Source organism: Ictidomys tridecemlineatus, chromosome 1 (genome assembly GCF_052094955.1).
Source record: "Ictidomys tridecemlineatus isolate mIctTri1 chromosome 1, mIctTri1.hap1, whole genome shotgun sequence".
NCBI lineage: Eukaryota > Metazoa > Chordata > Mammalia > Rodentia > Sciuridae > Ictidomys > Ictidomys tridecemlineatus.
Window position 1 is genome coordinate 125832286 of NC_135477.1, and position 25741 is coordinate 125858026.

The 25741-nt window shown below is 40.7% G+C and overlaps 1 protein-coding gene across 1 annotated transcript in view; it reads left to right on the plus strand.

The window, feature by feature from the left end:
• Positions 1-25741, plus strand: part of Sh3rf2 (SH3 domain containing ring finger 2) — a 132118-nt gene that overhangs the window by 36073 nt on the left and 70304 nt on the right. The window contains exons 3-4 of the mRNA XM_013358173.4: positions 16061-16330; positions 19679-19774. Coding sequence (XP_013213627.2) covers positions 16061-16330; positions 19679-19774 — 366 coding nt within the window. The remainder of the gene's footprint in view (positions 1-16060; positions 16331-19678; positions 19775-25741) is intronic.

Here is a 25741-nt window from a genome sequence, read left to right on the forward strand (position 1 = left end):
TGTAGCTATCATCTCAGGTACACATGAGATTTGTGGTAATGTGAGGTCAGCAGCTCCCCAGCAATCAAACAGCCCTGAACCCCTCCTGCCTTCTCAAGGCGGGGGGAACTGAGGGAATCAGTGTGAATCTGTAAAGCTCAATCTTGCAGTTATTGTAGGACATGCTGGTTTCTTAAGATTCCTAAACACTCACTCTTTCCTGAAGGTGCAGGTGCTTCTGTAGGTTTCTTCCTAACTGTGTTTTTGTCTTGGCATGTGTGTAATGAGCCTATTTCATAGTTACTAAACAGGTTCCTCAACTTCTGTGACCCTTTGCAAAGCCCAAGGGAGCCATGTCAAGACAGAATGGGCAACCAGCCAATTGAGAAGTCTGGTTGGTTGTGCATCCTAGCAGGTGCCTCCCCCAGTACCAGAGAAAACCTCAACCAATTTACAGGAATTGGATATCTGGGGGTTGTAGTAGGATACAGTATGGAAAATTTGAAATTAGGATGCCTTCATTCATGAATTCATTCATTCTAAATATCTACATTGGGCCAGATACTATGTTAGACACTAGGATCAACAGTGAGCTAGAGAGAAGTTTCTGCTTTCACTAAGTTTACAATCTGGTTGAAGAAGAAGATTTAAAAAAAAAACTTGGGGGCTGGGAATGTGGCTCAAGCGGTGGCGCGCTCGCCTGGCATGCGTGCGGCCTGGGTTCCATCCTCAGCACCACATACAAACGAAGATGTTGTGTCCGCCGAGAACTAAGAAAAAAATAAATAAATATTAAAATTCTCTCTCTCTGTCCCCCTCTCTCTCTCACTCTCTCTTAAAAAAAAAAAAAAAAACAAGCCACTGTAACACCATTTGACAAATACCAGGATGGAAGTAGTAGAGAGATTCCTTATCCTGTCATGGACATTCAGGGACATGATGTTTAAGCTGAGACCTCAAAAACCAGTAGTCGTTGGGCAGGAAAGGAAGAGGATGGGAGGTAGAAAGAATATTCTGGAAAAATTGTCTGTAAGACAGCATGAAGCATTGGAAGTACAAAAACAGGTTCTGTTTGGCTGCAATGGTTAAGTGCAAGGGGAGGGTGGCCAGAGACAAAAGTGGGGAGACAGACAAGAACAGCATTGATTCCAGCTGTCATGAATCAGAATCAGCTGTCATGAGTTAGACATGACACTAAGTCATGTCTCCTCAGGCCTCAGTTTCTCCCTCCACCACATAGGCATGATAATATCACACGAGGTTGCAGCTAGAACCTAATGACATAGCAGATGCAAAAGTATGTTACACACCAGGTCTTAAAATAATCCCAGTTATAGAGAAGCAGTGGTACCAGGCTGGAGCAACGTTTCCCATCTGGAGCTAGTGTAAATTAGACGGGGAGGGAGCTCTGTGGGTGGTGTGTTGGAACCAGCTTCTACCAGCTCTCTGGAGGCAAAGTGCACATTTCTTCCCAACTCCACACTCAGTGATGTCACATTGGTAAATGATGTGGAAGTACTTACACAATGAAAATTGACAATGGCTATCAGACAGAGCCTTAAAAAAAAAAAAAAAAAGTTGATTTACTCACAGCCCTGAGTTGAGTTAGGGTAAAATTAATGAGAAGAGTAGGGACCCTGGGCAGCAGTCACTGAAGAATATCTATTCACAACAACAACAACAAAAAAAGATTTTGGCATCATATAGGAAAGAGCAACTGTATAATTCTTTCTGCTACATGAAACAGGCCCACGGAAAGCCAGCCTTTAGGGAGGAGGACAGGAAGACCACTCCCTCATGCCAACCCATTTCCCAATGTGCCAGAGGAGTGTCAATGACACCCGGCTCATGGAAATAAGATTGGAGCCTCTCAGACCAACAGCTGCTGAGAGCTGCTTTCTTTGGCTCATGTGGCCAGCAATAAATTGGATTTCAATGTTCTGAAGAGGCAGAAAAAGATAGCTCCTTGCTCTCCAGCTCCCCGTGCTGGAGCTGCCAGCTGGCACTTTTCTGTCACTCATCCTGGCGGCCTGCGGTGGAGATGATTCACTTAGTGCAGAGGGCATGTTGGGAAAGAAAATGTCTTCAACAGGCAGGAGTCGTGGAGGCAGATACCTGTTGGGAAAACCGGGATATAGATAGAAACCTGAGCATGTTTGAAATAATGGAACCTTTTTAAAGGATGGCCTAGAAAAATACAAAATTCATCTGTGGCTAGCAGGCCAGGATACTCCCCCAATTGGGGGAAAATAACTAGTTGAGTGTGTTGTGGTTTTATGTCAGAAGTAGTGTTAACAAAATAGCAAGTTTGAGTTGAGTTTAAGTAGCATTGGCTAATTTAATATTAATTCACTCATCCGTTTGTTTATCAAATAAATGAGTGCTTAGTGGATGCCACTAGAATGCAGAAAGCAGAAATGGTATCATCTGTCTTATTGATCGTGGGCACTCAGAAAATTTTTGTTGACGACATGCATGAATGGCATCACTTTGCCAAGTGTTGATAATACAAAGGTGAATAAGTCCTAGTACCTGGTGTGCAAACTGATTAGTCAGTCATTACAGCACAGGGTGACATGTGCTGTGATAGGGGAAGAAGAGCATGCAGTGGCTCACAGGATGGAAGATCTAACTGTTTTAATATTTAATTGACCTTAATATCTTGATAACTGAATTTCTATGTTTAAAAAAAATGGGAGACCCAACCTAGCCTTTTGGAGTGGGGAGGAAACAGAAAAGGCTTTCTGAAGATAGAGCTGTACAGGACACACAAGACAGTGTCAAAGGTATTGGCATCTATATAGAAAGGACCTTATGGAAAAAGAGAACCATCTTGCTTATTCTGCAGTATCTCCTATTCCTCAGGAAGAGTACTGACTCGACCTCAGTGAGCAATGATTACAGATAACTGCTGGAATGCTTCTATGACTTAATTATCAGTGATGTTTTCCATTTCTCGGGGACTTGAGTATTTTCATAAATTCTGCCTTTCAACTGAAAGAAATGACCCAACGCCCAGAGCGACGTGTGGGTCTTTAGCATCTCTCTGATGCACAGCTGCTCACTCCTTCCATGGAGTCCGGCTCTATATGCAAGCAGGGCACTTCTTCTCCAAGGTCATGTCTGCCCCATTTGGTAAAAATGAGAGGAGTGCTTTGAATTTTGATTTGAAGGAGGCAGACAAGCTGCAGATTTGCAGAAGGTCCTGGTGGTGAGAAACCTTGACTTCAGAGGCAGCTGAACAGAGAAGGAAGAATTCTAACTTCCTGGGCTTAGTGTTTCCAACAAGGGGTATGCCAACCTTTTCCCTTTCCTCTCACAAATTATAGTGCAAAATAAGTGATAATATGCACACACACACACACACACACACACACACACAGCTTGCAAGGTTGAAGACTAATTAAGAAGGAAAAATTGAAGTCAAGATGGAGCTTTTTAACACCAGAGGTCAAGCCCAGCTACGTTCACTCTCCTTCTCAAAGTCATTTCTCCCAAACATCTGTAAGTGTTTAAGGTCCCTCCATTTCTCATAAGGTGCTAGAGGCACCTTGACCTCACTGGCAATTTAAGGAAGACCACATACAGAAAAGTACAGAGAAAAACACAATGGCCCACCTTCTACCCACGACTCAAGTTCACACTATCCACATTTTGCAAATGTGGTTTCATCTCATCTGTTACCTTTATTTTTGAAGTTTTGTTGTTGCTGTTGTTTTGGTACCAGGGATTGAACCCAGGGGCTCTTAACCACTGAGCCACATCCACAGACCCTTTTAATTTTATTTATTTATTTGTTTGTTTGTTTATTTAATTATTTATTTATTTATTTTTGTGGCAGAGTCTTTCTAAGTTGCTCAGGGCCCTGCTGAGTTGTGAAGCTAGCTTTGAACTTGCAATCCTCCTGCCTCAGCCTCCTGAGTCTCTGGGATAAAGGCATGTGCCACTGCACCCAGCTATTTTGGGAGTATTTTAAAGATGCTTCTGGAACTTTAATCATTCACCTTTAAAAAAAAAAAACTGTTATCTTAGAGTTGCAAAGAGTAGTAAAAACCACCTTTGCATGGTGCTTGATGAAATTGAGGCCCAGAGAAGTTCAGCACCTCACCCGAGGATATATACAGTGCTGAAGTGTGGACCACATCTAGGAGCCACCTCCAGCACCCAGGTTAGGGACCCGTTGTAAGAAACATCCTGCTGTTTGTCCAGGCCACATTGTCCTGAGTCATTCCTCCTCCACTCCAGAACACTCCACATGAAGATAGAAGAGGAGAAACAACTCAGAGGAGAAAGCTAGAATAGAACATCTGAATTTTTTTTTTTCCTTAGCCAGTGGAGTAGTGGTGGGAGGGTCGTTGGCTCATTTTTCTTCACTCTGCATGATGAATTTGGCTCAGTTTCTTAAACCATATGGAAAAAGACACATCCGCCACACACCATACCTAAAGCTCACTCAGAGGTAATGAATGGAAGGGAGTAAAATGAGTAAAACCACCTCCTAGACAGAGTGAGACAGCACTTTTCCTTGTCCTGCAGGCTCCCACATGCATCCTGCCCTTCTCCACAGGTACCTATGCCCTCCTGGAGGAAAAGATGGTAGAAGACATGCTTTGGTTCCCTGGGCAGTTCACTGTGTCCCACTGAACACCTCCAGGACTTGGCACCCAGCTAATTCAAAAGCTATCCCAAGCAAATTTATGGAGAACCCGCTTGTGTTTGGAGCCAGGGATGGAACAATGGACGTGGGGTATCACCCTCCTGTGGTGGGAAAGTGGGATCACCCCCAAAGCAATGCTGGAGAAATGTCTGAAGGGAGAACAGGAAAGCATGAAGTCCTGGAGAGTCACCGCCCATGACGAGAGGCACTTGCTCTCCCCACGTGGGGTCAGCTCCTGATTCCTTTGCCTTTTCCCTGCTGCAGGACCCCCCGGAACTCAGGAAGTAGGCAGGGGCTTGAGGGAAAAGGGTTGGCATATCCTGAGTGTTTGGAAGAGAAAGGAAGGAACACCAGGTCCATCCACTCAAGTGTCTCTAGTTCGGTAAAGAAGGAAAAGGAGGAGGGCTGTGTTAAGGCAAAAACTAAGGGGAGAGAAACAGAGACACAGCAAAAGCCACAGAACAGCAGAGAATTGTAGATACACACATGGGGCCAAAATAAGAAGCTTCCATACATTCGCTCGCTTTCTGTCCCTCAGTGTCTCTTTTCCCCTCGTTCTTTTCTTCTGTTACATTTACTCCAACTCACAATGATATCCCTATTTGTGTATTATAAGTTTGATCTTTGTTTCTCCAACTAAGATTGTGACCTCCTTGTATAATACCTGGCATGGCTGACACTCAAAAATACTTGCGGGGAAAAAAAAAATACTTGTGGAAAGAAAAACAATGAATCGATGACAAGTAGAGCTGGGGACGTCAGGACCGAAGGTGTAACAGCAGGCCCGCTACTCCGCTCTTTTCCTCTGGGCAAAACCTCTAAGTGTCCTTATTTATTGAGCATTTATTATCTGCCAGACATTCTACTAATTGCTCTACATGATTTATCTCGTTAGTACTCTCAACAAACTCAAGAGGAAGTGTTTCTAAGGGTCCCAAGACACCTTCGTAGTTAATGATTCACTGGAAGGGCTCACAGAATTCAGTGAAGCTGATATATTCATGCTTATGATTTATTGCAGATAAAGGATACAGATTAAAGTCAGCAATGGAAAAAGGCACACAAGGCAGAATCCAAGGCAGACAATGAACAGAGCTTCCAGTCGTCCCTTCCCAATGGAGTCATGCAGACTCCGGCAATGCTTCATGACAACATGCATTAAGGGTTGCCCACCTGAGACTTGCTGTCTAGGAGTTTTTATTGCTTCCATGACTGATCGTCCATGTGGCTGCCCTTAGTCTCCAGCCCTTCCAGAGGTTAAGCTTCTACTGCCTGTCACTAAGCTCCCACCATAAATCACATAAATCACCACCTAGTGTGACCCAAGGTCCCCAGGTAGACAAAGTCTTCTAGATTAGCCACCATAGTCTAAGGGCTTAGAGATCAACTCCTAGGGCAAGAGCCAAACCTTTGGCTGGAATGTGCAAGGTTTGGATAACCCAGACTTGCTGAGTTGTGCTGAGCACAGGGAAGGGTTACTATTAGCCCCAATTTGTGGATGATGCAATCTAAGGATCAGGAAAGCTTTCATTTGGCCAGTTATAAAAGCCAGAATGCAAACCAATATCTTACTTGATCCAAACATAGGTTTGTAACTATTGCACCTAGTACCTCCCCTTCACAAGTAAAATGCTCTACAATGAAGGGAAATTTGCAGAGAACATCTCATAAGCCTGTTCTCACATTGGATGCTCAGACTCAGACTTCCCTGTGGGAAGATCACAGCACAGCGAGCTTTCTGGTGATCCTCAATGCCCAAGCAGCAGACGGTCCTTGCCAAGGCCAGCTGGATCTATTCCTCCCTATTGAGTGAACTTTGTGGGGTTTGGAGGTGTCTCCCCACTTATTAGAGTAGGGCCAACCAGCACTTTCTAATATGAACATCATTGCCCCCAACAAATCTGCTCCAAGAGGATTATTCCCCTGAGGGAGAGAGGGAGAGAGGGAGGTGGGTGACTCAGCTGGTTAAACAGCAAGTTAGGCTCCAGGACCATTGTCGAGCCCTCGCCTCACCCACAGGGTGGAATCATAGGGAAAGTCACATATGCCTTACCCCACATTCCCAAGGTGTGTTCTGCTGATCCTGCAAAGTGGTCCAGATGCAAATACACAAATCACATTAGCAGAACAAGCTTCTTTTGTTGTTGTTGTTGTTATTTGTTTTGGGGGCTGGGGGGGTGGAGGGGTTTTTTTGTGTGTGGTACCAGGGATTGAAACTAGGGGTGCTTAACCACTGAGCCACATCCTCTTTTTTATATTTTATTTTTGAGACAGGGTCTCACTAAATTGCTTAGGACCTTGCTAAATTGCTAAGGCTGGCTTTGAGCTCTCAATCCTCCTGTCTCAGCCGCTGAGATTACAGACATGTGCCACCATGCCCAGCTTAACAGACCACACTTCTGAGAGACTTATCAGCAAAGAAACCTATGTGACTTGGTTTTCCTTTATGTTCCCTGAATTTATATGAGTATGAAGTGCTATTTGTATACATGTATGACACCAAATTATTAACTTTGGAGATGTGGAAAAATATGAGTATAACAATTCCTTCCTATTTTCCAGCTCATGCCAATTAATCTTGTTTTCAGATAATTGTCACCACTTATGTTTATTAATCTTTCATACATCGTTTTCCTCCAGGAACAGCAATTCCTGAATGTTTCTTGATTAATTCTCCAATTCATTCATTTATCAGGCATTTATTGAACACCTACTTCTGTCCAGGGCTCAGAGAGAGAGAGAGAGAGAGAGAAATAGAGGTGCTTCAGACTCAAAACCTGAATTTCTTAGGAGCAGAGAGTTCCAGTAGCCTGGTGAATGAAAACTTGAGCCAAAGGCCAGGAGGGCTTTCTCTTGGCTCCATTCTCCAGTGAAGGGCAATCTTGTGGCTGGCTCAAGGAGATAAGCAGTTCACCCGCATGTTGATATTGGTCCCACCTGATGCCAGAAGTAGAGAGGACCAAGTCAACCTTTCTAAACAAGAGAAGTGTCCCCAGAAAATGGTCAAGAGCTGTTTACACATTTGCAGGACAAGTTCTCAAACCTGCTCTGCTTTTTCTCTTGTATGAGTCTCTGGGGTGATTCTGCTCCCCTTGGGCTCTTTTTCTTACCCTGTTATATATTCATACCCCCCTTGCATTTTTTTTTTAATTGGAAATAAGCTCAGGGCTCACTGGCAGCTGAATTACCTACTACTACTTAATTCTGCTGTTTGGATATTTTATTATTACGGGCTTTTGTTTTTTTCTGGATTTTGGATATTTATTCGTTTGGAAATGTACAGATTTTTTTTTTCTGTTTGCTTTTGGATTTGGTTTTTTAGTGCTTCAACAACAACATCTATTTTATGCTTACCCTGCACGTCCTCCTTGGGTTGGCAGAGTAGCCCCACACCCTGCACAGCTGCAGACCCAGTGAGAAGGGCCTGTATCCCCTTCTTGTCACCTCTGCAGGAGGAAGGGATCAGGAGGCTCCTCCTGGATGGGACGCCCTCCACTTCTGCACCCATTTTGTTAGCCAGAGTGGACACGCGGCCATGCCTGACTCCCAGACATGCCCTTCCTTGTTGTTGGCTAAAAGCTGGGATGTTAGCGTCCTCTCCCTCCTGAGCACTTCCTGGGACGAGGTCTGCCTTTGCTGTCAAGGACTGGAAGGAGAGAGAGGAATCAAAAATCACAAGGTTGTGGCTTCAGGACTTGAGGTTTGCCTGAGAGGGAAAACAAACACAATAAAACAAGACTGGCACTGCCCTCCATTTCCTCTATCCCTTCAAGGAAGAATTGTTCCACCTTCAGTGTCAGAAGCTAAATACAGTAGTCCAAGCAATAAACAATAAATTGGGGCTATAACCTCATTTAACTCTGTGTCCTTCAGGTAGTGCTGGACCTGGGGTCTCAAATTTTATTGTCAAAGCTGTAGCTATCGAGTTTTGATTTGCTTTGATTTGGATGTCCCCACCAAAACTCAGGTTGATATTTGATTCGCATGGTGGTGTATGAAGAGAGGTGGGAACAGACGGGATGTTTAAGAGGTGATTGGGTCATGAGGGCTCTGCGCTTCTGGATGGATCAGTGGATTCGTAGATTAATGGGTCATGGCGGGGTGGCTTTGTTATAAAAGGGAGCTGTCTGTGGCTTGTCTTGCTGTGTAAATGCCCTCAGCCATATCATTACCCAGCAAGAAGGGCCTCAGCAGATGTCAAGCAGATGCCAATGCCATGCACTTGGACTTCCAGATCCACAAGCTAAATAAATTACTTTATAAATTACACCGTCTGCGATGCTCACGCAGGGACTCTGACCCAGGAAACAGATTCAGAGTTCAGCAGGTGGAAGAAGATGCAAAACACATTTAGGACAGCACACATGCTTTATTCAGTGGTGGCCAGCAGCCATTAGCCAGCCCCCAGCTTCAGCTTCAGCCACACCCGCCCCCCCACCAAGCCATTTTTGCCCCTCCCCTTAGCCCATTTCCATAAGTCCTTTTTATATGCAGATCAATCAAATAAGACTCACTGCCAACAGGTTACATAAGAGAGGCCCATGCTCACAAGTTAATGTTTATGACCTGGAGTCCATACACTGAATCACAGTGTTTCTGGCCTTGACTGACTGTACCACAGTCCGTTCCCAGCCCTGGCTACGTACTAAAGACATCACACAGCCCACCAGATCTCAGCCAGGGAACCTCACTACAGCCATTTTTTTGGCCTGCCCCAACAGGGGTATTCAGTTCAAGCAACAGAAAACAGATGAAGACATAATCTTTCTCACTATCTCTAGTTCTGCTGCCTTCCCTAGCTTCTTTCGGGGAGGTATGGCTACTGGTTAAGAAACATCCCCAGGATTATGGTCCAGTCTTGGATTTGTACTATATTACCCTGGTACTCCAAGGTCCAGAGACTTAAGGTTCAGATCCAAGAGTAAGAATTGCTTCTTCTCAGTGTCTATCAAATCTCAAAGAAAAGACTAGTTGCCCCTGAATGGCACATGTGTCTGTTCTGTAGCAATCACTATGCTGGAAATATTTGGGTCCTCTAACTGGCTGCCCTGGGTCACACAGTCCTGTAAGTGGTATCATCAGAGTGACTGACATGTCTGTCACAAGATGAAGAGAGAACAGGTACTTTCTCAGAAGGGGTTGCTTCGTAAAGCAACAACATAATTTTACTACCAAGATTTCTGCATATCCTGGTCTCTTATTTCTGGGTTCTTTGCATTATCCCTCCATTAAAACTGTGACCTTTGTAGTTTCCAGACCCTACTGAAAAGACAAATGAATAGACAAATAACAGAAGAATTGAAGTCCTAAGTTTTTGGCATCTAAAAAAAAAAAAATAGCTTCTATTTGGATTAGGTGCCGTTATGAAAAATACCAGGAAAAAAGAGTTTGGGAATGACCTGATTGTGAGACTCCACACCATTGTACCCCCCTTGTCTCCTCACCCCTGCACCTGTAGCAACAGAAAACATTTATGAGTCATAAAAGTTGCGACCAACAACAGAACGGGTAACAGCTGATGTGGAACTTGGCATCATTTTCCCTGGGGAGAACAGTGGAGGACGGGAGAGAATCAACCAGCTCAGCCTCTTCAGGTGCTCAACTTTGATGTGAGGGCTCTGGAGTTCAATCACTCATGCTAATGCAGCCAGCAGCAAGCAATTGCATTCACACTCTATTCAGATTCTGATTACAAAACAGCCGGAAGTGAGTTTTATGATGGAAAAACAGACTAGGTGATTTCAGCTGGATGAGAGACCATGAGTGTGATAGAAGCCGCAGGGCGTGGGGGTCAGATGCACCTGATTCCATCTTAGGTCTGCCACACATTGGCTGTGTGACCTTGCCTGGTGGCACTTACCATCTCAGAACTTCTGTCTCCTAATCAGCAAAATAGGCCACTACCACCCCCCCTTCAGAGGGTTCTGAGGTCACATGAATGAGATGTTAGATGAAAGCACAGAGTGCAATAGTGTAAGAAAAGTTTCCCTGGCCTGGCAGAACCCCCGTGAAAGTTAATTTCCTCCACTCGTCAGAGTCACTCTCTCGGGCTCCCTCCCTCTCTCCCTCTCTCTCACCTTCCCCCACTCCCTCTCCCTCTCTCCATCTCTTCCTGCCTCCCTCCACCCTTGTTTACTCCACCCCTGTTGTTTTCTATGAACACAGAACGGAGAATACCAGGGGAGAAATCATCCAAAATGAAGAGAAAGAAGATGAAGAAGGTCTTCAGGGTTAAAGACAGATTTACAGTTTACTTCCACAATACTGATCTGTGTTGAGGGGAGATGATGGACAAAAGATGGGGTAGAGATGAAGACTGTCAATGAGGCCTATCTCAAGGCGTCAATGTTTAGGCATCTTCGAAGGCACTGAAGCACTTCACATAATTCAGGTTTAACATACTCTCTCAGCACTTGAAACATCTTCCAGAAAGGTGAAGAAGAAAGCATGTTGGCAATTTACAAAGCTTGCTTCAAAACTCCACTGCCCCCCTTAGAGCTAGAACCAGTAGCTTGAACCAGTAGCAGCAAACTTGGGTGGTAGCCTCCTCGGTTTATGCCCAAAAGGACTTAAATCAGAATAATATAATAAAGCAGCCTTATCAAGTTTATAGCAGCTCAATTCACAATAGCCAAGCTATGAACCAAACTAGGTACACTTCAACAGATGGATGGATAAAGAAAATAAAGAAAATGTGAGATATATATATATATATATATATCATATATATATATAATGGAATATTACTCAGCCATAAAGAAGAATGAAATTATGACATTTGCTGGCAAATGGATGAAACTAGAGACCATCATGCTAAGTGAAATAAACCAATCCCAAAAGATGAATGCCAAATATTCTCTCTGACATGCAGATAATAACCCATAACAAAGGAAGGTGGGAAGGGGAAGAATAGAAGTTCTAGAGCAGATTATGCTTAGTGAAGCTAGCCAATCCCTAAAAAACAAATACCAAATGTCATATAATGAGAGCAACTAAGAACAGAGCAGGGAGGAAGAGCAAGAAGAAAAGATTAACATTAAACAGAGACATGAGGTGGGAAGGAAAGGGAGAGAAAAGGAAAACTGGAAATGGAGGGAGACCCTCATTGTTGTACAAAATTACATATAAGAGGTTGTGAGGGGAATGGGAAAATAAACAAGGAGAGAAATGAAATACAGTAGATGGGGTAGAGAGAGAAGATGGGAGGGGAGGGGAGGGGGGATAGTAGAGAAGAGGAAAGGTAGCAGAATACAACAGTTACTAATAGGGTATTATGTAAAAATGTGGATGTGTAACCGATGTGATTCTGCAATCTGTATTTGGGGTAAAAATGGGAGTTCATAACCCACTTGAATCTAATGTATGAAATATGATATGTCAAGAGCTTTGTAATGTTTTGAACAACCAATAAAAAAGAAAAAAAACAGAAACACTTAAAAAAAAAAGAAGTTCACTGGATTAGACAAAGTAGAATTAAGGGAAGGGAGGATGGATGGGAATAGGAAAGACAGTAGAATGAATAAGACATAACTTTCTTATGTTCATCTATGAATACACAACCAGTGTAACTTCACATCATGTATAATCACAACAATGAGATCCTAATTAGAATAGGTTATACTCCATGTATGTGGAAAATGTCAAAATATACTCTACTGTCATGTATATCTAAGAAGAACAAATTAAAAAATAAATTAAGGAAAAAAACAAGTGGTAGGGATGTTTCACAAAAATGCAGCTACTTAAACTACTCCAAGAGATCCTGATCAAGTAGTTCAAGGATGAGGTCTGGTATCTGAATTTTTATCATCTCCCAGGATTCTGCTACATATAAACCACAGACTTCATTTTGAGAAACACAAGTTTAGTGGTTACAAGTTTGGGCTTGAGGATAATCCTAAATCCACCACCTTCTAGCTTTGTGAATTTCAGCAACTTTTAATTTTTCTGATCCGCATTTTTCTAGTCTTTTTTTTGTAGTTGTCGTTGTTCTTTTTATTTTTTTAAAATCAAAAATAACACAGTTCAAAATTTTTTGTAAGAATTAAATAAAATATATTGTAGAGTGTTTAACACAGGAAAAAATATTCAATAAACACTAACTAGTGATATTATCATTTTCATGCAAAGCCAACAGTCTTGAATTCTTTTTTTCTTTATCTTTTCATTCTTATTTTCTTTTATTTTATAAATCCAAAAGAACAATACATTTAGCGAGATGGAAGTTTATGCAGCTTTCAGACAAAGTCTAAAGAGAAATAGTCCACGATGGGTATAAGCAGCTCTGCAAGCCAGAGGCCTTCCTTCCCTGTTTAGGAGTGGCCCTCAAGATGGCCGCCAGAGCCCCAGGAACCATGCCTGCATTTCACATAGGAGGATGGAGGAAAAGAAAGAGAATATCAGTCTCCCTCAGTAAGGACACTTCCTAAAGATGGTTTACACTCCGTTGGCCAGAACTTAGCTACCACACAGGCTGAAAAATGAGAGTGACCGTATTCCAGGTAATCATGCACCCCGAAAAAAAAAATGTGTCTTGTATTACATTGAAAAACTGGCAAGGAGGCATATGGAAGCAATGTGGTCTCCCATGCACCCAGCTTAAGAATCCAGAGACTTGAGTTGTTCCCAGAATCCTCTGCTTTCATCGTGCTTGGACCATCTTCCTCAAGGAGAGGAGTCACATGGTTTCCTTAGCCTACTCAACTGGCTTATTTGCATCCTAAATTCCTTCATCTTTCACTCCTCACTCCCAGCTTCATTCATTTTCTACCGGTTTTATCAAATTTTAATAAGCAAGACAATTTTTTCATTGTAGAAACATTAAAAATGGTTGAATGTGATGATCACTATTATCCAAAGTACATGTATGAAGACATGAATTAAATATGATATTGAGTATACAACACAATTGAATATACACAGCTCAACACTCAGAAAAAAAATTACCATTCAAAAATCTGACAACTTGGAAATACATAACATGTTCGTGTACAGACATCTACCATTTTCCCTAGCATTTTACCTAATACATATATAATGATAACCTAGTCTACATGATGGTTTTTAAGTTCTATTTCACTTACCAGATTGCAGATCAACATTAGCAATTTTAGTAACTGCAGAGTGATTCATTGTATGAGTATATTTTGGTTTATACCACCATACTCCTGCTCACAGCCATAATACCGTTAAGCCCTCAGGTACAAACATCTTGCTAACGTTTCCTCCAGTTTCCCCAGGATGAGCTGAGTTCCAGTGGTTTTCTAATTTCTAGCCTTACCTCACTGCATCCACAGCTCCACCATCCCATCAGCAAAGCAAGATTCGGTCTGATCTCTATCCTAAAGCTACCCAGAATTCCCTTTCCAAAGGAATATGTAGAATCAGAAGATCCTTGATGACCTGAATTCATGTCTCCCTGCACCCCTAACATGGCAGGACTGCCACAGCAAGAGAGCACTGCTTCATCCCACTGCTCTGAGAAGCACAAACAAAATATGGTCCCACATGCTACAAATTGGTGCAACCAATATGGAAAGCAGTATGAAGATTTCTTGAATAATTGGGAATGGAACCACCATTTTACCCAGCTGTCCCTCTCCTTGGTCTATACCCAAAAGACTTAAAAACAGCATACTGCAGGGACACAGCCACATCAATGTTTATAGCAGCACAATTCACAATAGCTAAACTGTGGAACCAACCTAGATGCCCTTCCATATGTGAATGGATAAAAAAAAAAAAGTGGCATATATACACAATGGAATATTACTCAGCAATAAAAGAGAATAAAATCATGGCATTTTCAGGTAAATGGATGGAGTTAGAGAAGATAATGCTTAGTGAAGTTAGCCAATCCCCAAAAAACAAATGCTGAATGTTTTCTTTGATATAAGGAGGTTGACTCATAGTGGGATAGGGTGAGGGAGCATGAGAGGAATAGACAAACTCTACATAGGGCAGAGGAGTAGGAGGGGAAGGGAGGGGGCTTGGGGTAATTAATGATGGTTGAATGTGATGATCATTATTATCCAAAGTACATGTATGAAGACATGAATTAAATATAATATTCAGTATACAACACAATTGAATATACACAAATTGAATACACTATGTATACAACCAGAGATATGAAAAATTGTGCTCTGTATATGTAATAAGAACTATAATGCATTCCACTGTTATACATAAATTTTAAAAAAGAATGCAAATAAAAAAATATATAGTCCCACATGACAGAAAGGATTAGGATTAAACCTAAATTGTTAGAACTTTCAATTTGCCAAACTGACTCCAAGCAAGATCAGAGTGAGGCTAATTCTGTGTAGGGAAAGGAGTTTCAATTGGGGAAAAAAATTGACCTAATTAATTATTTAGACAGGAAACTGATTTGACAAATGATGATTCACAAGCTGATTTTAAAAAAAAAAACTGATGATTGATTTCTGACTAATTATTTCTTTGTCTTGGTTGAGCTTCCTAATGATCCAAACACTCACAAGGTTTGCAATTCCTACAGAAGGTTGAAGATAAATGATGTTGCAATTGCTCTCAGAGGGAGCTTTCTATTTCCAGGTGGTTTTCATCTCAATTTTCTTCCCATCAACACTGAGGCACAGGTAGAGCTGATAACCCTGGTCCTCCATTTTAAATGGTGGTAATAAATATCATATACCATTTTAACACACTTTTTTCATATGGCAATGGATCTTTATTTTATTTATATGAGGTGCTGAGGATTGAACCCAGTGCTTCTCACATGCTAGGCAAGTGCTCTACCACTGAGCTCAACCCCAGCCCATTATACCATTTTTTGAGCAGATATTATGTGATAGTCAAGATATTAAGTCTATTATGGGTATGTTTTATTCCTCACACCAACCTTAATAAGATAGGCATTCTATTATTAATACCCCATTTTTTATAAATGAATACACTTTTGAAAGAGTTAAAAGCCATAATCACACAAGGGGGAAGAGGTGGAGCCAGAATTCAAAATCAGTATAGACCTATAAAGAGTCCCTGACTGACTCACTCAAGTTCATAGAGTTTGTGAGTGAAACCCCCAACATTGTTCCTGGAATAGTGATTAAGAACAAAGGCTCTAGAATCAGGTGGCCCAAGTTCAGATCCTATGTCTGCCATTTCCTGGCTGTGCCACCTTACACAAGTTACTAAATCACTCTGTGTCTCAGTCACCACCCTATCTGATAAATAGGGATGATGAGTATCTATCTTAAAGGGCTACCTGGATTGAGACCACACACACACACACACACACACACACACACACATACACACACACACACACACACACACACACACACTTAGCACATAGAATATGGCTTCCTTCAAGTTATTCATAGTATACTCTGTCCCACCAGCCTCTAAGCTACGTACCTGTTATTTTCTGTGCCACTGCAGGTGCCTCGAGCCAAGGCCTTATGCAACTACAGAGGGCTTAATCCTGGTGACCTGAGGTTCAACAAGGGTGACATCATTCTTCTTCGGAAACAGCTTGATGAGAACTGGTACCATGGGGAGGTCAATGGCATCAGTGGGATCTTCCCAGTCAGCTCCGTGGAAGTCATCAAGCAGCTGCCCCTGCCGCCCCCTCTCTGCAGGGCCCTCTACAACTTTGACCTGCGAGACAAGGATAAGAGTGAGAACCAGGATTGCCTGACTTTCCTCAAGGTAAGACTCTGCTGGCCACCACGGTCTTTGAGGACCCATAGAGACTATTGTAGAATCCAGAGCTGTTTGCTTAATATTTGCTGATTTCTAAAAAAATATGTTTATTTTATATATGAATATACATGTAAGTATATGTAACATATCTGTGCAAATACATGCATGTATATATGTACAGTAAGTGTGTATGTATGAATCAAACTGCATGGAAGTGAAATCTCTAGAGAAATCTACTAATAAGTGTTTAATAAAAAATGTTAAGCCTTTTTCTATTGCAAATATAAAAATAAGTATTCACACACTGATTCATTCTGAAATCACTTTTGAGCACTTATTCTTTGTAGGCACTGGGGATGGAGCATGAAAAGTTGCATTTTCCACCTTCATGGCAGAGTAATAGGAGAATTATGTGAACAAAAAATTACAGTTTTGATCATGTGCTATATGAAACTACAGCCCTACCTCTTTATTATGTATCCATAGCGGTATTCTTGCTGATGACCAAGTTATGGTCACCTAATTCCCCTTACCTACAACCTTCTATTTTGTCATAAACATAATACTGAAAACACTCTGAGCACACACAGTAACATAATCATACCTTTATACATAAATAACCTCTTACAAGATATGTTTTGCAAGCACATGAACTACCCTAAGATATTTTGGCCTCTTTTTTTTTCATTGTACGCTTCCCACCATTTACAAGTAATGACGGTTCTACTAAATCTAGACCAATTCTCTGTGTTCAGTGTTTGTTATTCCATAGATATACAAATTCTCATGGAAACCAAAGTAGGAGTTATTTCCACTCTTTTCTATTTATAAAAAAGATCAATAAAGATAAAAGAAGGAGTGCTGCTACCATAGCTCAAGAAGTCTTTGTTTGGTAAAATATCTGCATTCCAGTTCTACCATATATGAGAGTTACTCAACAGTCCCTCTAGATAACCTCACTGTCTTCCATATTTAGAAGTAGTTGTTTTCTTGGAACCTCAGAAAGAGACTCCTAAGGCAGGTCATTCTACAGTCCAAACTGCTAAATTGACACTTAGACTATAGTTGGAGGAAGGGCAGCTCAATTTCATGAACACTTATTGAGTATTTACTTTGTGTTAGACATGATTAAATACTGAGCTGTGGGGACGGAGGAAAACATGAGCTGGAAGCACTACCTGCTTCCCTGACCCTCCCCAGAAATTTGCAAACAGGGCCATTTACTTCACACTCTCACTCATGCCTTGAGCCCGTTCATATGCCAAGTCAGCCACTGGGGAAACAGTAATCAATGTCCCTACCTTCCTGGAGCTGTGCCCAGGAGTCCAGAGAGAGCATTTGGTCAATTCTGGAGGACTGCGGAATGCTAAGGCTCCACTAGGAAGTCATAAGGTTGTCCTAAACTCAGCATGTCCAAATTAAACTCAAGATCCTTGGGGCTGGGGTTGTGGCTCAGTGGTAGAGTGCTTGCCTAGCATGTGTGAGGCACTGGGTTCAATTCTCAGCACCACATATAAACAAATAAATTCATAAAGGCCCATCAATAACTAATAAAAGTTTTTTTAAAAAAGATCCTTCCTCACAATGATGCTCCCTCCTTCATGCTTTTTCTGTAAGTGAATTGTATTTTCAGTCACACATTCATGTACTCATCCATGCTTGCATGTATTCTAGAAATATCTATTGGATACCTATTACCTGAGAGATACCATGTTAGGTACTGAGAATAACAGAAATAAAAAAACGGACACAGGCCTTGCACTCATGAACTTTATGTTCCTTTAGGATAGTCAGGCATTAAACAAATCATAACTTGAAATGTGTAATCTAAAATTGTAAAAAGATCAAAGAATGCTAAAAAAAGGGGGGGGAGAGTATAATTTGGTAATGAATTTTAGATTTGGATTGATTTAAATTGCTTAGGATCATGAAGTGGCTCAGACAGCCCAGATGGTATATTCTTTTTATTTTTTTGGTTTTGGTACAAGAGATTGAACCCAAAGGTGCTCAACCACTAAGCCACATCCCTAGACCTTTTCTTTTATTTTCTTTCTTTCTTTCTTTTTTGCGACAAAGTCTTGCTAAATTGCTTAAGGTCTCCCTTTGTTGCTGAGACTGGCCTTGAATTTGCAATCCTCTGTAATCCCAGCCTCACGAGTCACTGGATTACAGGCATGCAATACTGTACCCAACCCAGACAATATATATTCTTTAGTAGATGAATATACAGGCTTAGATTGTTGAACGTGTATGAACATGTAAAGGTGTTCCTGATATAGTATTAAGTTCAAAAAATTATTGTGTCCTGTATAAAGTACAAGAATAGGCAAAATGAATTTACAGTACTAGAAATCAGAATAGTGGGTACTTTGGGCTCAGGAGTCGGAAAGGGCACAAAGGAGCCTTCTGGGTGCTGGTTCTAGATCTTGAGTTGAATGGGGTGGGGAGTTCATGGCCATAGTCAAATGTATAAATTCTTCCAAATTTTCATCTAAAATTTATGTCCTTTATTAAACACATGTACCTATGTTTTGAAAAGGTTTTTCTAAATCAATATGCTTATAGGTACATAAGTTTTCATCTTGATACAAAAAAAATCTGGAAAAAAATGTATGAATCAAGCTGTTAGCAATGGTTGTATCTTTGTGGTAGAAGTTTTTTCCTTATTAGACTTATCTGTATTTTCAAATATTTCTACAAATTTACAAATAATCTTTTGTAATTAGAAATATTTGAGGGGCTGGGGATGTGGCTCAAGCAGCAGCGCGCTCGCCTGGCATGCGTGCGGCCCAGGTTCGATCCTCAGCACCACATACCAACAAAGATGTTGTGTCCGCCGAGAACTAAAAAATAAATATTAAAAAAAAAATTTCTCTCTCTCTATCTCCTCTCTCACTCTCTCTTTAAAAAAAAAGAAATATTTGAATAAAATTCAACTTACCTATTTTTGGTAAGTTGAAATGAATAGGTTTTGAAAGTCTTCAAAATGGGAATGAAATTCATTTTTCTTTTGCCAAACTAAAAGCATATCTCCCTATGAATTTCCATCTTGATCTCCAGATTAATTTAAATGACAAGTCTGGATTCGGCTGGTGATTGAAATTATAAGAATTTCCAAGTTTTCCTATTAGATTCCATTGATCTTCCAAATTATTTCTACCCCCATTGTAGTCTTGGTGACCTCAGTATTGTCCTTTATGGGGAAGTTGTATTTTAACAGGTAGATTTCCCAGATAAATCATGCAAGAGTCACCTCGCTGTACCTCACACTATCTGAGACTCCAAACTGATCAGCAAAAGCTCTCCAGCCTGAAACCTGAGAGCAAATGCTGACTGCAAGACTTTCTCTTTCAGGATGATGTCATCACTGTGCTCAGCCGAGTGGATGAGAACTGGGCAGAAGGCAAGTTAGGAGACAAAGTAGGCATCTTTCCCATCTTGTTTGTGGAGGTACGTGAGTATCAAGTCTATACCTGATTCGAGCTTACTCAGAAATATACAGGTGCCCCCGGTGATGCCTGAGACCAACACTTACTTGACAGGAGGTTTATTTCAGAAGTAACTATAGTTTCTTTAAAAGATACCCAACTCTGGCAGTAGTGGGAAGAAATGCACCTCTTCTATTCTGCTGCCAAGAATATAAATTGGTGAAATCTTTCATATCCAAACGCTAATAAATTCATACCAAGAACCTTAAAATATACACCTCCGTTGAGTCAGCAGTTCTACATCTGAGAGCTGATTGTCATGAAATATTTATATAAGTATGCAAACACATATGTACAAATGATACAGAAATGTTCATCATAGCATTGTATATAATGATGAAAAAACAAATAATCTAAATATCCACTGATGAGGATTTAATGTTTAAAATTAGAGTGATAGATATGTACATGCCTATTAAAAACAATGGTGGGGGATAATATTTAATATCAAGGAGTATTTGATATTATAGAAAAACTCATGATTTATTGTTGAGTTAAAAAAATTTTAATGAATGCAGAGTTTCAGATTCACCAGATGAAAAACTTCTGGAGATTTGATTTATAACTCTGTGAATATACTTAATACTACTAAACTGTACACTTTAAGATAGTTAAGATAGTAAATTTTTATGTGTGTTTTGTACCACAATAAAAAAGCTACATGAAACTAGCTTTATAAATATATATGTGCATATAAATAGAAAAAGACCTAGAAGAACACGTACCAAAATATTAACAGTAACAATAAGTAGATGGTGAAATTCAGGATGATTTTCATTTTCTTCTGTCAGTTTGTATTTTCTAAATCCTGTGAAATGAGCATAAGTGTATTACTTCTGTGGGATTTTTTTAAGCTCATTTATTTAAAAAAAATCAGGAAACATGCTAGGCCATCTATCTATTTCTCCAGAATAATAATATAACTCGTAGTCCCTGACCCCACTAGCCATGAGCCTCACCCTGGCTTGAAGCAAGTCACTACAAATTTAAGAGCGGTTTCATTGTTTAGCCATTTATTGGGTGCTTACTCTGCAGAAGCATGAAAAATGAGTTTTGGAGAGCTATGAAAGAAATTAAAGGTGTGGTCTCTCCTTCTAGAAGGGTGGGATGAAAACAGAACAGAGGCATAGTTTGGGGAAAGAGACCAATTCCTCCACTCATAAAAACCAAAGCAGTTGTGAGTGGATGGGAGCCCAGAGCTCGGGCTGGCTCTCCGGGTTCTCTGTACCTCTACTCCATCAGTGTTGAAGGAATGGACAGTTAGAGGGACAGATGGGAAAGGGTCCAGAAAAGTTGTTCTTTTTACTGCCTCTGTCAAAAGATAACCTCATTTCTGATGCTCTTTTCTCTTGCTGGGACCCCTGCAGGCACACATCCATCCAGTACTTTCCACCTGTTCACTCATTTTATAAGGCTCGGTTAGAAATCCACATTCTCATGAAATTTCAGCAATTAGTTGAACACAATGGTTTCTTTCCTTTCTGAACACCTGACAGGTGTGTTGGTTGTACTTCACAAGCTAGCATAACAAACAGAACAGGAATTCTGTAAAAAAAAAAATGATAATAATAATAAATAAATAAATAAACATCAGCTTGCTGAGCAAGTGAAAAACCTTGGATCCAATTCCCACTGAGAAAAAGGAATGAAGGAAAGAAGGATGGAGGGAGGAAGAAAAAAGTATATTGCTTAACAAATCCATGAATGAAAAACTATTTGAAGGTGGCCAGAAAAAATAAAAAATTAGAGGACAAACCATCCAGTATGACCCTGTCCTAAAAACATTCAATCATTCAACTAATTTTTCAGTGGGAGCCTGCTATGTCAGGTTCTGTGCTAAGTTCCAAAGACACAGACAGATATGGGTCCCTACATTTGGAGACTACAGAGTTGGATGTTCAGGTAACTACAAGTGTGCTAATGATGTGAAGAGTGAAGCAGGAGGAAATATGGTGGGTTATCTTCTGGGGTGGGAAGATAATCAAGTGGTTGCTCTAACTTACCTTGGCTAGGGGATCAACAAGCCAAGATCTGACAGATGATTGGAATTACATAAGTTAAGTATAGAGGGAAGAGCATTGGGGGAAATGGAGGTATCTTATGCAAGAGTCCTATAACACAAGGAAATGTAGTGTGTCTAAGGGACCAAAAGAATGTCAGAGCTGGAACTTAGAGAGTGACAGAATAACAAAAATTGAAACCATAGAAATAAATGGGAGGCAGGTCACTGATGGCTTTGTAAACCATGCTATAGAGTCAGAAGGGTCTAGGTTATGCTGCTGTAATAAATAGCACTGAAGTCTCCAGCTTAACAAAGAAAATGTTATTTCTCACCCATGGTGTTTATCAAAGGATGGTGAGAGTTTCTGCTCACATAGTCATTCAAGAACCCAGACTAGGTCATCTTATAACTGTACCATCTAGAACATGTGGACTTTTTCATCTCCACAGGAGGAAAAGAGTGAGTTATGTGCCAGCAATTAAATGCCTCAGCTCAGAAGTGACACTTCCTACTCCCACGCATAGCCCATTGCCCTGAACTAGTCACATAGGTCCACCTGACTGCAGATTAGATGAGAAGTATGGAGGAACACTTGGAATACTTGGGTGAATATCCTCTGTGCCATATCATAAGAAGTTTGGATTTGACTCAGAGGTCAATAGAAGCCTTGAAAGGTTTTAAGTGAGGCAGTGATTTCCTCAGAAATCACTTGTTACTTAATTTCTGTTCTGAATGCAGTGAGAAGAATATTTTGAAAAGGAGGGAGAAATAAAACAAAGAAACAAAGATACCCTTTAGGAGGCTATTGCATTGCTCAGTTGGCATATGATTGTGGCTCAGACTAGTACAGAGGAAACAAGTGAACACATTCAAGGGCCTCTTAGCAGATTGAACTCTAGAGATATGGGGATCACAGAAGTGGAGAACAAGAGAGAGGAAGTGGTCAAGAGGTGCCTTGCTTTCTGATTTGTGTGCCTAAGTCAGTGGTGGAGCCATTTGCTGGGTCAAGTAATCTTTGCTGAATAGAAACAATAATGATGACTTGGAGACAATGGTTAACTCTCCATAGACAGAGATCAGCTGTGATTAGTACCCAGCTGGACACGTACGAAGTGTGGAAATTCTTGCATGATCTCCTGCATTCGTAGCTCTGGGGTGGGAAGGCACCACTGATTTTATTACCCATTTCTGAAACCCCCTTTTCCCAAAACTTTTACATTTAATGATTATTCATTTGGATACTCTCCCTACCACTTTACCTCTAAAATTAGTGATTACAAGAACCCTCCAAATTATCATCAAACTAGCCATTGCTTCATTTGTTCTCCTAATTGCTAGGAGGGGAAAAGATAATCAAGTGGTTGCTCTAATCTGGGAACCTGCTTTTCAAAAATTACTTGAAATCTAAATGGTGCTTTTTAAAGCAGTACTTCAATTTTGACTCCAGTAATTTCATTAAGACTAGCACTTGCTGAGAACTCTTTAAATAAGCTCTGAATTACCAGGGTTTTGCAAAGCGATTGGAAGGAAGAAAGGCTTTCTTATGTGGTGATGCATTTTTTTTTTACATCAACAGGATTTTTCCTGTTAGTGTGTCATTTGATTTATTGAATTGCACCTGCATAAAAGGTGGTAAAGCAAACACTGAGCTTATGCCATTCTTGTCAGGACTTCTCCAACAGGGCCTGCCTGGGTTATGCCAACCTTGCTCAGCTCAGTGAACCTCAAGGATATTGTTTCAAATGAGTGGGTGCAAATCTAAGAGACCTGCAACCCTTCCCCAGCTGAGCTATTAATCACACAGGCAAAGGAAAGGGCTGATGCAGAGACTCCTGGGTCTCTTTGTCAATATTGTGATAGAAAAGCCAATGGTGGTACTCACCTGGGGGCAGAGCAATGAGGTCAAAGCAGAAAAAAAATGACTAATTATAGTTTTGGATGGCTGCAAAGAACATTACTTATTTAATTCAAAGAGTATGCATTGACCTCTTACTGGGTGAAGCATGGAGGGGCAGGTGCTCTGGGGATAAGGCATTGTCCCTAATCCAGGCTGCCATCAGAGCCTGCCTGAATAATTTCAGTAACTTTGAATTTGTTTTCTTCTGTTCTGGAACTTCTTAATAATAACCATAATGAACTCTTTGGTTTATTTTATTTACATAAAGTTTGCTCTCTCTTCTTGGTGTCCAATGCTATAAGTTTTGATAAATGCATATACTTGCATAACCATATCACAAATCAAGATACAAAATAGTTCCAACACTTGCCCCAAGAACCCCTCATGCTGAAATTCCTTGCCCATCTTTCAACACCTGGCAACCTCTAATCTGTTTTCTGTTCCTATATTTTTCTTTTTCCATAATGTCATATAAAATGAGTCATAAGGAATATAACTTTTTGAGTCTGGCTTCTATCACTGCATAAAGCATTTGAGATTCATATGTTGTTTCATGTATCAGTAGCTTATGCTTTTTTGCTGGGTAATATTCCATTGTATGGATGTATCAGTGCTGGTTTATGTCAATTGTTAAAAGACCCTGAGGTTGTTTCCCATTGTTGACAGTTATGATTAAAGCTGCTTGATCCTGCATGCTTGAGAAAAGAGGATGGTAAATTAGAGGCCAGCCTGGGCTATATAGGGAGAACCCATCTCAAGAAAAAAAAAAGTTGCTATAAATATTTCCATACAGTTTTTGAGTGAGCATAAGTTTTTATTTCTCTTGAGTAATTACTTAAGAGTGGCATTGCTGGGTCACATGCTAAGTATGTGTTTAACTATAAGAAAATGCCAAACTGTAACAGGAGCTTCTAAAAACATAAATCAGATCATGTCGCTTCTCTATATAAATCCTGCCAAAGGCTTCCTATTACACTTAACATAAAATCGGAGCCTCAGAGGCGCTTAGTGATCTGGCCCCTGCCTCCCTCTATGACCCACTCTTTACCGCCTCCTCAGCTACTCCATTCCATCCTTCCGTCTCTTTCTCGTCTTTTCCTCCAACAGGCCAAGCTCCTTCCCTCTTTAGAACTTTCCCACTGGCTTATAATACTTCCACCTGGAATGTTCTTACCCCCATTTTCACATCATGTTATCTCAGCTTTAATGTCACCTTCCCAGAAGGTCTCCTTTGACTTCCCAGCCTACCACAGACACTTCCCTCAAATCTGCTCTTGTCTTGTTTAGCTGTCTACATGCTGACTCTGTCATGGATGTCACTCTCTCTAGACCTCAGCTTCCTTATCTTTAAAGTGGACATCATCTCCCCCCGACTTGAGTTTTTCACAGTAGTCAAGCTTCTCAAGGTGAAAATTACGTCTCTCTTCAAATTTTTCCCTCCAAGCTATTTAATCCTCTATGAATTGTCTTTTAAAAACTTCTTAAGTGGAAAATTTTCATCTTACCCCTGTAGTTGAGTTTCTAGATTAGAATGATACATGTGGATTTAGAAAACAACTGCTGGCAATTATAATAAAGGGGATTTAAGTCATTATCCTAAAATTTCCGTTAATAAATATGAACCTTGTCTTGTCAGCCTTATTTCCCAAGGAAATAAGCTCACCAATGTTCCCAGTGAGTTGAGTACTCAAAAGATACTGGTGGGAATTGACCAATAGGGTAGAGAAGGCAGAGGGTAATTCAGTGATGTGCTGGAACTGGCTGGTACTAGAGAAAAAAAAAAAAAGCAGGGTATTACATTTTCAGGAATTTTGTTAGTCAACTGGCAGGTTGGTAAACAGCTCATGGCTTTTACTTTTTTTTAATGAGAGGTGAGTCACCAGCACACTGCTGACTGCAAGGTATAGAACAAGACAGAAAGTGAAGAGATGAGAGAGTATTTCAAGGAAGTCGTAAAAGACAATCAGCATAGAAATCAGGATCTCAAAATAATTTGCCTTCTGGTTCAAACATGTGTTAAATGTGTGAGT